This window comes from Poecilia mexicana, unplaced genomic scaffold, assembly GCF_051168715.1.
Source record: "Poecilia mexicana isolate PSO_F unplaced genomic scaffold, ASM5116871v1 scaffold_2, whole genome shotgun sequence".
Taxonomy (NCBI): Eukaryota; Metazoa; Chordata; class Actinopteri; order Cyprinodontiformes; family Poeciliidae; genus Poecilia; species Poecilia mexicana.
In genome coordinates, this window is record NW_028263371.1 from 26440540 (window position 1) to 26454454 (window position 13915).

A 13915-nucleotide genomic window follows, 5' to 3' on the forward strand; every position below is an offset into this window, starting at 1 on the left:
AAGTGCTTAGCTCAGGCCTTTAAACTAATCGGCTGCTGGAAAATGTTGCCTTGCACAACACTCACAGACTTTGGGGGGGGAAAAAAGCGGTGGGCATTTTGGTGTCTCTGATGATCACTTGTGGTTAAGAGTTTTGTGACCTTTCCATAATGTATGTAATTTACTCTTGTCGTATGAAATGTACTAATTAAAGTACCACTCCTGTTAAAGCTTAGTCAGCCTTGTAGGCTGCTAATTAGATTGAGCAAGCCAGTTTGTGAGATGGATTTCAAAAGGTTTCAGAATGTAATATTCTTATTAAACTGTTTTTTTGTTTTTGTTAAAATAGCAGAAGCTCTAAAATGTTTCCTGATTTCTGACCTTTAATTGCATAAAGGTAAGCATTATATTTCAGCTTGTAAAAAGAATCAGGTCTTGGGAAATTATATAAATTTGCATTATGGATGTACAAAAACAGAGCAGAGTCATTATAACCCTTCCCAGGTTGATGGGCAGCATCATTTGTTTCTCTAAGATCATTATTGTCGATTTTCCTTCCCAACACCCACCTGTTTCCTAAAGAAAACTGCAAAAACTTTGGGTTGAATAGATGTACTGAGACTAATCACAGTCTGTGAATAAAAGACTTGATTAAAAGCACCAAGCTGCCGATTTCTCTTAAATTTTTCACAATGCTTTTCCATTTAAATGCCTGCGTATTTGTCTCCTGAATAAATGTGGAGTATGTTATGCTATTCTGTACAGAATATATGTAAATAATTTGTAGAAATTTTAAAGAATGCAACATTTTCTGGATTTTCATTCGTAAATGAATAAGAAAATAGGATGAATTATTCAAACATTCTTTGTCAACAATACCTTTAAAGTCACTATTCATTTTTGAGCACAAGAATCTACCCATCTCCAGTTTTCTGCACTAAATGCACCTTTACTGCAGGCTGCAGTAAAGGTGCAGATGTTTTTGTTAAAAAAAGAAAATTCCAGGACAGATATAAAAGTTCAAAAATGTGCAAAAAAACCCAACTAAATTGCTTCTCTCTGTGATTTTTCCCATGAAAGCATACTAGAAGCATAGACACCTTGTCTAAATATGCTCTAAACTAAACACAAGCAACCCAACTACTAAGAAACGACTCGTGAATATAAAACATAAAGACGATTTAGATTTAATTCGTCATTTCTAATAAAACCACTGGTTTTGCTAATTGAAAAAGAGAGTGATGTTTTAAAACTTGGGAGCTGTAACCTCCTACACCCGATCACTTCTACGTATGTAATTGGATTTTTAAAATTATGATTGGGGTCGAGGATATTTCCACTTCCTGATTTCTTTTCTCATTCCGTTAATTGGGTATTGCTTAGCCAAACACGTTTGTCTTAAATAAGGTTAACAGCGGCTATCTTATAGCTAAATAGCAATGGAATCATAAATGCATATTCATGCATATCGCTGCATCTGAGCCACTGTGTTGATGTTTTAAGCCCTTTTTCAATCTACCTGAAGATTTTTTTCTCCCAAGACTTCAGAAATGGTCCTTTAATCAGTGAAAGCTTAAGTCAATTCGTTCGCTGGTAAAGAGTCTTGCTTTAAATGCTGATTTTCTGTATAAATTGATTTTTAAGGAAAAGGGAGTGGAAAACAGGAGTGAAAAATAGAGGAATTGTAAAAGAACCAGTGGGTGATTAAACTGAATTAGGTGTTGAAACATAATGAAGGATTGATTGTGAATTATTTAAAGATTCAGGTGTAAAGAAGCAAAGGAAAGAAACTACAAACATGATTTAGTGAAGCTGAAATAATTCCTGTGTCAGCAAATCGATACATGCTGACTCTCATAATCGCCAGTCATTTTTTAATACCTCAGCACAGTCACAGCTAATCGAGACACAATCTGAATCTGGTCACTTTTAAGCTGCAGCGACGGCAGGCTGTAAACTGTGATATAATGAACTCCAAGTCCAAGTAATTAGTTTTTGAAAAGCTTTTTTTTTTCCCTGGGGATCCTGAAAGCTACTCCTACCCGGCTCTACAGCTGGATGTCTAGATAAAAACCAGAGTCCCAAAGACTTGACACGACTCAGAAAGGCAACAAACACAACTGCTTACACTTCACAAACACATTAAGCATGAATATGCAAAGCATGTCTGTCAGAATCTGGGCGGTTCTTATTTTAGACATGCCTCTCAGTCGGTGCCGTCCACATAGAGGTACATTTATTAAAAGTGTAACTACTCTGTATATTCTCCCCATTTAGGTATTAGAAATATATATAGTTCATATTGCCATCATAAAATGTTTAGTTAGCACTACACACATGCTTCCCTGCTTTAAAGTTTAAGGCTTTTTAAATGTTGTGCCAATGAACAATAGTTTTCAGCTCATGCTGCAATATGCAGGTGCTTTGTCTGCACCAGTGAAGATTTAATCACACTAAGAAGCTTAAAGAGTAAGATTTTTTGTAGAAATTGATAAATATGACTATCGATATGGTCAGAAGAGCATTGAACTGTCATCTTAATGGTTATTGGGTAAGAAGAAAAGGAAATTAAATAAGAGGTTGTAAGCTTGATCAGCCATTAAAAAATACCCCTTTCATCACAATATTGACCATTTAAGTATGTAAACCTGTTCATTTAACTTTTTATTTTTTTATTACTAAATAACTTCTGAAATTAAAGAGTGGAGCCTGTAATTGTGGAGAGATTTATAAATCTGGTTTTAACCAGAAACCACCAAGAACTCCGTTCATGTATTTTGTCCTTGAAGCATTTTTAGTGAACCTTGCAGCTGACTGAAGTTAATGGCATTAAAAAAAGCACCACACAAATTGCAAAAAAGTTGTGAGAAAAGAGAGTTCAAAGCGTACTCTACCTGAAGTACGAGACACTTCTTTGAAAAGGTCACCAACAACAAGTTTGTGAGGCTAATTTGAATATAAATCTAAAATATGGAAGTTTTTCATCCAGTTCAAAATCTTGTTGAGCACACATTTTCCTGACACCATTTAATGTCCGTCCTGTTAGGAAAAAAAAAAGAAAACCTAAGACCTGACCTTCTCTGCTGCAATTAGATAACCTTTTCTCATGAATTTTCAGCCTCGGTTTCCTTGTTCCAAAATGAAAAGCATCACTGAAGGTCAAAAATGGAACAGAAAAAAAGAAAGAAGAAAAAAAAACCTCCGCAAAGGGAAAATTTCACATGTACACCCACGTACTGGGACTACATTAAAGAGCACTTTAAAGTGACGTGTGACATCTGGGAAACTCTCCGTTGTACACGACGACAAAGACTCTTCTGCTCGAGCTGCTTTCTCTGATTCATGAGCCGTCGCTGTGCTCCTGCTGTTAACTCACACACTGTTGCATCTCATCAAATCTGAGTGAAAACACCATTCGCATTACTTTTTTTTTCCCCTTTTGTTTCGCTTTCCAATTTTGCCTAAATAACAAGTTAGCTTCATAAACACTAAAGAGAATCAAGTGGCCCTTAAGAAACATCCAAGTGGCTTATATAATAGTCCTTGTGGGTGTAAAGTATCATCTGATAAATAAAGGGACCTTGTGCCGGTCTTGAAAACTCATTACTGTCGACAATTGATTGACTCTCTTCACTGATGTTAAAATTCAGCATCAGGAATATTGAGGCAGTCTCATTAAGAAAGTCCACTGAGATGGCTGTGCTGATTTTTGACAGTCATTTTTCTGTCATGGACATTTTTTATCGAGTAAATGTGCTCTCCAAAATTGTTGAGTTTGGTTATTTATTGCTTGGACTAAAATTGAAGTGCAGGAAATTTGAGAGTTAGCCTCAAGTGTCGGAGCCCTCTGGGAGACCTTTCAGCTGTTTGACTGTCACAGTTGTTTCCTCAAGACCATTTATTTTTATAATCGGACCATGTCTCCTGTCACTCACTGTTCTGACTCCTTCCACCTATTCACCTGAGCCTCAGACGCCAAACAACCAGAATTGACTCTCACAGCCAACACACCTGTTACCCTTTGATGGGATAACATAATATGGTGACAGGCATTTATTTTTGCAGAAATCCTCATCCCTTTCTCTGCACTTGACCAACTGACCCTGTTGGGCTGAATTTTCAGCGATAAACACAATATAAGTAAAATATTTATGAGCCAAGTTCAATTGAAAATACAATTGTCGTGTCAGCCGCTCCAAGGATCTTGCAGAATGTGGTGACTGAAGCTCGAGTAGTTTAGCAAGAAATGACACCAGAATAAAAATGGTTAACAACAAACTTCCATAAAGTTTGAATGACGATCAGAAAATCATCTTTTATATTTATTTAACTCGTATTCCTGAAATCCACAACTAGCATCCAGAGCTAGCAATCAAACAGCTCTGTGCCCTAAATGTCCTGCCTTGCTAGCAGCACACACCCACAACTGCAGAGCCACCTGAGCTTCTCTGAAGACAGGACTCAAAGATATGCTGGCAGAGAAAAGATGAGAATACCATCCCTCATCGCGGTGCTGCTGCTGCTGTGGACCTCTCTATCAGACAGGTGCACAAACTGTAGTCTGTCAGAAAGTCAATAACCCAGGCAGCTGGTGAGATACCACTATGGCTGCTAATCTAGTCTAAAAATCAACACTACAGCTCAGTCTGTCTGTAGACTGTAGCATTAAGCACTAATAAGCCAACATTAGAGCAAGACGAGTCGTGGCTTGAAGTTGTACCGAACTCCCGGCTCCGTTCTCCCTGGTGGCTGATCGATATGGCAACAGAAAAGTTGACCCAATAAAAGTAGCAGAGAGACCACGATTTTCACAAGCAGAGATTCCTGCAAAATGCTATCGATAACGGTGCCGCAGTGATGAATATAATGCTCTGTGGGCTAGAGAAAGAGCTGCTTTTAGAACAACTCTTAGCATTTATTTGGCTCTTTGAGGCTTATGAAGATTTGCCAGATTTTTGCAAGTCTTACTCTATTGTTGTACACAGTTGATCAATAATATAAATATAAGAATACCATTGCTTTTTTTTCCTAAATGATTCATGCAGTTTCCAGATTTTAGTCTTAGAAGCCAACTCAAAATGCTAAATTACCATGTGAAAAACTTTTACTTTAACTGTTTTGAGAGAAATTAAGTTAAGTAGCAGCCAGGTGCTGCTAATCAAACACACTTGATTAACTGGTAATCACTAAGTTTAAGCACCTCTATAAAAATAGCAAAAAAATAGTTTTGCTATTTTTATTCTGTGATGTAAATCAAACTAAGGCATATTTGAGATCAGGTATTTTCATTTTCCAGCAAAGTTGCTGCATCTATAGTTATACATTAGTGTATTTTTAACACCGAGTGCGTGTCATGTGCATTTCCTCTCAAAAGGTAAAACCTTTGATAAATTGTTAAACCTTGAGACTCACAGCAATACAGACTATATCATCACAGTGACAGTTATGCGGATTGTTATACCAGCAAGTTGGCTCAAATAAGTGAAGAAAACATCAACAGTGCATAAAAATGAGCAGAGATGGAGTAAAACACAATGTTCCTTTCCAGCTCCAAGACTCTCCTCAGAAGAGCGTTGGAGCCTTTGATGTGTGTTCGCTGCACGTGTGTGTTTATCAAAGGCAGATGGATGGCTACATTCAAATGTGAGTCTAAGTGAACCTGTGTGTGTGTCCCTGCTGCAAAAATAGCTCCTTCAGTGTTTTCCAAGGGTCAGGAAGTCCTTCAATCTCCATGGACTTAATTATTCAGTAAGTTTTACTGCGGCTGGAGGATTCGCCGTTTCTTCCATTCGGGAGGGGAGAGAAATAAAATGGTTTCATGGGAAACCAAAGGTTCAACGGATGAATCGAACAAAAATAAGAATCCGCGAGTCAAGCATCCAGCTTTCATTCACAGCCAAACTAAATAATTCAAAGGGGACATTCAAGTTGGTCGACTGATTTAGTGTTTGCCTGCGTTGAGCGAGCTTTTATGCAAAAACACACCTTTTTTATCGGCCTCAATCGTGTAAGTACAGCCGCAGGGTATAAAGCATCAAATCAGATCTGACTGAAATGGAAGGAGCTCAATGTGTCTGTTAAAATTAGATCCAGGTAATGTCTCCTCGTGGAGCAGAAATGCAAGATAAACATCGGTTTTGTTTTTGGAATCTGAAATGAAGATCAGTAATTCAAATTACCAGTTCTTAATTGCCACAGTAAATTGAAATTTAACAAAGGCTCTTAAGATGCTGACTAAGGTGTATATTCTTCCAATCCCAGTGATGAATCTTTTGATAATTGGCTAACAATGCACAAATGCTTACAAAAATATATTAATATTATGCATGATGCATTCACTTTTCCCAGTTTTAGGGTTTTAAGAAGGAAAGGATATAATGATCTAATCTTAACCAGCTTCTAACATTGGATGAGAATAATCTGGAACACTGAAAACCTGCATCATGACAGAAAAACCTTATCAAAACAGTAAATTGCTACATAAATTTTCAATTATAAAACTAGCTCTCCATAGCATCAGCATCAACATCCAGACTTTAACTAGGCCTAGTCAAAAAGCGATGTCTAGTTTACCTGAGGTTGACTTGAACAAAACTATCAAAATAGTTCTGTCTAATCCTAATTTCATTTACTAATGTATCATTTTCATACACAATGAGTTAATTAGGGGAAACAGTTATTTATTATGAATAAATTATATATTAAGTCAAACAAAATATCAAATAGTTTCTGTTCTAAAATAATTACACAGTTGATTACCTTCCTCGTTTCTTCGTTACGACCTTCAAATCGAATAAAAAAATAAAACAAAATAAAAGCATGAATTGTCGGCGCCTGATGACAACATGCTATAAACCTGGCTGCGCTGCATTGTTGTGACCCGCTTTCTGCTGTGGGTCAGTAATAACATCTTGGATATGCTCAGGCTGATGAACAGAGGGTTTCTCTGCCAGAATGACAGAGCTGTGCTGGACTGATGGTGTGCCAGTGGGACTAATAATCTGTCCTCTCCATCTGAGTCACTGTCCCTCGTCTTTCTCGTTTTTTTTTTTTTCTTTTAATCACGGCATGATAAATGTGTTTGCCGTCGATAAAGTCGAGGACTGGAGAGTCGGCTAATTTCGCCGGCTCATCTCGGCGAAGGGCGACCTTGATCTCGGACCCGAACGGCGAGGATTTGTGACAACAAGGAAAGGAAGGATGAGCTCTGAAGCCTCCACTAGGAGCACAAAATGGAAGGAGGAGGAAAGAAGAGGGATCTCAATGAGCAGATGTGATCTGAGCTGAGAGGATAACGAAAAAAATACAGTCTGGAATCGCTCACACACGACTAGTACTTGAGACTCAAACACTGAAGCATGAAGGAATGACATAAGGCTCATACTCCAACAACTTCATCTTCATGTGCAGAGTGGTGCTTTTTGTCTCAGTGCAAGCAAACACACTCATATCCGTGGCTTTTAAATGTTACATCTGTCAAATAATGACAGATTTTCAGAGGTTATTTATGTCAACATTTATCTGCATTTATGCACACAGCTGTCTGAACTGGACAAATCAGTCTTCATAACCTGAAAGTAATTTAAACAGACCAAAACCAAAAGCAGTTCTAACTTGACCTGCTTCATTTCCACATTGTTGCTGCAATATTGTGAAATCTGTTAGCAACTCAGACTTTTCTGAAAAAAAAAAAAATCAAAGTTGCAGTGAATGTTGCAATTAATTTAAATATTTCTCTTCTGTGGTTGTGTAGTGAATGAACACATGCAGATCAATGTGTGATCTCAATCCAATCCCCTTATTCCTAGATACCAGAGTTTATAAAGGGCCTAAAATCTACATTGGTTCCAATATTGTAAAACAATTCTAGATTGGAAACCATATTTGTTGCTATGGTCTAGTCAAAGTGCAGACCTAAATCTAGTTGAGAATCTGTGTCAAGACTTATACATTCATAGATGGTCTCAATCCAATTTGACTCCAGTCATTTGCTCGCTTTATGCTGCACTGGTGAATCGGTTCGTACGGGTCATAAACCCAACAGGTTTTACCTGCACTCCATGCGTCCAGCCGCCGCAGTTTTAGCTCTAATGTTCCCCAACAACCATCGCCTTTAATTGCAATCCATTTCACCTCTGAGAAGATGGGTCGTTGCACAGCTTTACATCATTAAATCCTCCATTTGCTGCTGGAGAAGAGCACTGAATAAAGATGGAGCACATGGTAAGATCATGACAGGTTTAGCCTCCAGTGGTTCAGCCTCTTGAGCAATTTCCAGCATCTCTGCTTGAGGATTGATTTCTCCTGTTTTTGTTTCTTCTGAATGCACTAAAGATTAGCTGTGACCCAGCTACCTACCAGAGGAGTTCTAATAGCAGCTATCCATTTCCACACAGATTTTTTTCTCCGACATTAAGTCAGATTTAAGTGGTAAAGTGCTATGAGCTGTTTTAAAGGAATAGTTCGTCTTCGACTGGAGGCCATTAGCTGTAGAGCAGGTTACAGATTAGCAGACTTGAGTAAACTGATCAAATCTGTTGATTTTTTTTCTTGAAGAGTGGAAGCAAACACATTAAAGAACAACTGGGAGGGTTATTACTCCAAGAATATCATATCGTCGGGAAATTTATTTGAAAGACTACAGATTGATAATTCGGAAAATGTACTGTTTTCTGTACCGGTTAATTTAAATGTTGCATGTTTAGTTTATAGTCTACCAGGTTAAAAAAAAAAAGTAGTACTTTTTAGACTCAAGTAAACTCAAGTAGTTTTGACTCGGCAATTTTGGCTCGTATGACAAAAAGGTTAGATCACCAGTGGTCCCCGCTGGAAGTTGATTTGGTTTCATTCATGTTTTGCTTTTGAGTTTAAGGCGCTGTGCTTACAACATCTTTGTGTGTTTGGAATCAGACGTATTGACAAAACCTTTGGACACAACTGTAAAACATCCTGCTTTTTGTTGGACAAAAAAGGCAGCCATGATGATTTCAATGATTGGGTAGCATCTCCGTATGAAGCAACCAATCAATGGCCGTCAACAATGTGGTGTGGAGGTCAGAGTGCATCTTTGTCAGTTAATTTGCTGTCTGTTATCAGGCTCTCCCAGCGCCAGCTAGAGAAACTGAGCACGTTCTCCCAGTTTTAAAGCTGCTAATGCTGGTTAATCACTCCACCATTCATCACAGTACGTCCTAAATTACCATCGGCTTCATTTGCTGTTGCAACGCCCCAGCCAGCGCCCATTACCACCGCACCAAATGAAGAAAGATAATGTGTTTTGCACGATGGTAGATGAGAAGCTTCCTGGAGTTTGGTTGTTTGCGGAGCTGTGTCATTGTATTTCCTGAGAGTGTGTGTGAGTGCATGTATCAATATGGATCATGAATCTAATACACCCTTGGGGAACTGACCTGGTTTTTCATGTGGAACTCTCATTCGGGCCCGAGGAGCGAGTGAACATGTAAAACAGAGATCTCGCTACTCTTGATGGATCGGACTCGGAGAGCGGCGGAGTGCAAATGTTGAGCTTCAGAAAGCAAAGAGGGAAACCAGGCCAATCCAGTCAGAGGATACTTGTTGTTCTCGCTCTCGCTGAAATATCTCCCAAACAAAACTGATGCAGAGAAAACTGGAAAAGGGGAGGAGAAACCAGTTGTGACGTGGCGCTAATTCCACTCCAGTCAAATCTGGAGGCAGCTGGGGATTCACGTCTCACTGATCGGCATACACTGGCACCGTGGAGCCAATCAGTGCTTACACAGGGGGAAAATAATCGGGATGTCGCAGCGGGACTCTGTTCCTTCATGGACGGGAGCTCTGAGCTCCACAACGCAGTCATGCCCCACTGACCCACTACAGGCAGCAGGAGGCTTTAGGTTACAGCTCTCATGTTTGAATGAGGTGTAGACTGTCGGTGTCCAGTTTTGTAGAAACTAAATATGGATATTCAGAGTTTTCAAACAGTATTAAAAACAAGTCTGGGACATACTGTGTTGTGTTGAAGATCTGCTGAATCTCTGGAGGAGTAGCAGAGATTGACCAATCCATTGACGGGATTATTTTTATTCGTCATGTGCGCCACAATCACGTCTTTATGAAAGGCTGACAGGAAGATGGTTAGAATCATTTATAATCCCTTCTGCGATTGGAGCTAGGCTACAACTTTACTTTGAGTTGGTCTCCCCCAGTTCAAACCCTGAACTGTTTCACAAAATGTGAAACAGTTCAGGGTCATAAAAAGGTTTACAAGCTACTGTAAATAGGTCAAAAAACTGGTTTCCTTCGTATCAGTTCTGGAGATGTCAAACTGCTGGAGTTTAAACCTAAGATATTTAATGAACATGATTTAAAGAGGGCAGAATATTAATGTGTTGGTTATGTTTCTCCATTGGATGCATATTCATTTTTAAACGCCCTATATGGATGTGCTTTGAACATTAAGTGGCTAAAGATGATGTGACACGCTGATTGATGTAACTTGCATTGCGCCTGTCATATGAACATTTAATGAAAGGAAAAGGTGGAAACTAAGCCCTAATTAGTTGGCTCAGAAGCTTTTGATCCTAACAGCATCATAGTGGGAATATGTGGTGGCTCTGCTGCTCTGTGTCAGACTAAATACTGCAGTGGGAAAAGTTTATCCGTAAAATGTCATAACGACTCTTAGAAAAAAGCCGGATGCTTGTGAGATCTTCCAGGAATTATATTCAAACATCATAATTGCTCGTTATCTTTTAAGACTTGGGGAACCTGATCTGATTCAAAATGACCAGATTTGTGATTGATACAAGGTTGAATGTATAAATGCAACTAAAAGGAGAAATTTTCTATTATTTTTTTAACATGCTGCCATTTCTTCACATCCACTAGACATGGACATAATTCACTTTCTGCTAAACACCTGATTGTTTGATCTTAATCATTAGTTACACAATACGCCTTACTTTCCCGTCTTTGTTTCCTTTTCCCATATTTTTTTAACTTTTAAACTGATGTTAGTTAAAGCAATGTGGATGCGTTTGGTTACCATCTTTTAAAGTTTTTTTCTTTAAAACTTGAAGCAACCAGTTCATACTTAATAAAACTTAATATCCCCTCTTGCAAAGAAGATTTAAATTGCTGAAAATAAAAATATTTCCTAATGATGCAGTCAGAATAATGTAATGTAATACTTTTCACAGCTTTATTGAACTGTATAATACTTTATTAAACCCAAAGGGAGGATGGGTTATTGCAGAGTATAAACTATGGGGAAAAATACAATATAAGAACAAACAGTTCCTATGAGGAGTCATATAGGGTTTTTGTTGCTGGCAGAGACGAGATCCTGTCCTGGACTTGATTGCAACAGAGCTGCAGTTATGTCTCAGTTGTGCAGAGTTTTCTGTTATGAAGCCTGTGCAACATTTTTCTCTCTGGTATCAGGATACAAAGCAGACTTTTCTGACTAAGTTTTCTCTTGTGTTTGCTGCTGCCTCAGATTTTTTTTTTTTTTTTGGGTGCTTTAATAATCAGCTGCACTTGTTTCCACCACGGGAAGCACAAACCCTGACAAGCGGGACAGCCAAGAAAAAAAAAGAAACGAAAGAGTCGAACAGAGGCCGTTTTCTGCAGCGGTTCAGTAATCGTAATAAGGGTTCCAGAAACCCAGATCTACACTGACTGCAGATTTTAGTGTCTATCAGAGAGCCTGCTGGCTCCTCAGAGGGCAGGGTAGAAAATCAAGTTAATGAACTGTGAGTTGGAGTCCACCATTTTGCATCCCAAATTGAATTCACTTTGGGAGTATGCCTAAATGTCCCTCCTCACAATGGCTGCATGTTAAAGCACTAATTATTAGGGATGACTTTGTCCGGCTGGAAATCTTAAATTTGAAGCCCACCTTTAAATATTTAGCTACAACACTCACTGGCAATGCTAGTAATACTTTCACGAAGTTGTCTTCCATTGTAGTGCTATTGTTTTTTGTTGAGTTAATTAATTGTAAATATTGAATCATTAAAACAACTTTTTTTTCTTCCCCTAGCTGAAAAGCAATCAAATCCAAGGCGGGACTTTTCCAGTCTCAATCAATAAAAAATGAATTCATCTTAAGGCTTCTTCCATATCTGTGCATCTTTTAATAAATGTGAAGGGTGTTGCACACAACACTTGATCAAATTAAATCTGAATGCATTCAGCAGCTAAGTCTAACAGGTGCATACCTAGTTTTTAATGAGTTTAGAGCTCTTCACAACATGTTTAAAGGATCTCATGTCGTCAGGTTTTTCTTTCTTCCACGTTGCCGAGCGATAGTAGCAGCTCAACATCTGGCTAATTCCTTATCACATCTAGCTCAGCTAATATCTGCAAAGCCATACACTTATGTTGTGAGGACGAGTAATCTGGAGAAAAATTAAACTTACTTGAATGTTTTGACAGTGATGGAACAGATTTTTGCATAATAATCAACAAGAGGCTGTTGAACAAACTCCTAATGCTTTGAGAAGCAGTTATTTTCCTATTGTTGCAAATCAGGCTTTTACTTTCAGCAATTTGCTTTTGTCTGTGCCTCTAATCCAGCATTCTGGTCTTTTTGGAAAACGTATTCAAAGCCGTTTTTTTTTTTTTTTTTTTCCTTTGATTTCTCATGATTATCTGCAGAAAAACCCAAACTGGCTAGTTGTTTTTCTTTTTTTCTTTCTGGCTTGATCCAAGCTGATCAAGCAAACCAAAACCCACACCTGTCTTTCTTGGCTCGCACTGCGATGGAAACATCTGTGGCGGCACAGACGACCTCCAAATGCAACATGAGAAATGACAGCGCTCATGTTTGATGAGGCTCTGGAGTCAGGCTGCAGTAAAACCTGCAGGCGTGAGGATGGAGAAAACCCGACTCACCATGTCGATGGACGACACGGGTCCGATACTGTTGACGTAGATTCCCACGTCGATGACGGTCGGTTTCTCTGCAATGGAAAAATAAAAAAAACGGCGTTAACATGAGCATCCAGTGTCCTTTAAGCAAACTTAAATGGATAATATTGATATTTTGTGTGATAAACTACATTAAGTAGCAATGATATTTATTCTAACCATTTAACATTTGCATCAAGTTTCAAAATAATCGAAACCCATGTTACATTTTCCCTCTGATTCAAAACTATGCAACGTTTTGTGTTGGACTGTCGTCAAGGTTGGTGCTTCTGAGCTAGAAAAGTTCTCGGGGTGTTAATACCTTGTGATATATAGCCGTCATTCTTTCCATCCTGCGGCTTGTATGTAACCAAAAAACAGAAGTATAAATAATCAAGTTAAAAACCACGCTTTTCATCATTCAGTGTCACCTTGACTAATAAAGCCAGTTCATTTCCTTTTGGAGGCAGGCAGAGCCATCAATCCACCCCGAGAAGAAAGATTTACAGTCCTAAAATCAGAGAAGCTGCGCTCTGATTCCTCAAGCACTCCCAGAGTTACCATGGCAGGTAATAGCATTTCCAGTCAGCACCAAGGATCTTGGCTAAATTTACTCTGCAGGAGCATTTGACTTGTTTATTCTGATGCAGGAATGTGAAATAAGGTACAGCAGAAAACGAGCCATGTTAGGACAGACGGACATTTCAGAATGCATAGATGCTTTAGGGGAGAGCTTGTATAAGGCGGGAGAGCAAACTTTTCATGAAAAATTCACCATGATTCATGCATTATTCTCCGTGCATGCTTTTCTGTGTAACCCATACATACTGGCTTCTGCTTATTGAAACAATGTGTTCCTATTAAAACTGCATCTTTTGGGAATTAAGTGTTTGCTTCACTAATGTATCACCTAATTTGGGCTCTGCTCTAATGTGCCTAAACATACATTAAAAGTCCGTTATGTTGTGATTCTAGATGTTTTTTCTTCCACATATAACATCTAATGGAAGTTCTAGTTCTACACTGCAAGGAATGGAGCAGG

General features: G+C 38.6%; 1 protein-coding gene across 1 annotated transcript in view; it reads right to left on the reverse strand.

The window, feature by feature from the left end:
• LOC106932840 (gamma-aminobutyric acid receptor subunit gamma-3-like) overlaps nucleotides 1-13915 on the reverse strand; it is a 75322-nt gene that overhangs the window by 48308 nt on the left and 13099 nt on the right. The window contains exon 2 of the mRNA XM_088013533.1: nucleotides 12859-12926. Within this exon, the coding sequence (XP_087869659.1) occupies nucleotides 12859-12861 (3 nt within the window). The 5' untranslated portion in view covers nucleotides 12862-12926. The remainder of the gene's footprint in view (nucleotides 1-12858; nucleotides 12927-13915) is intronic.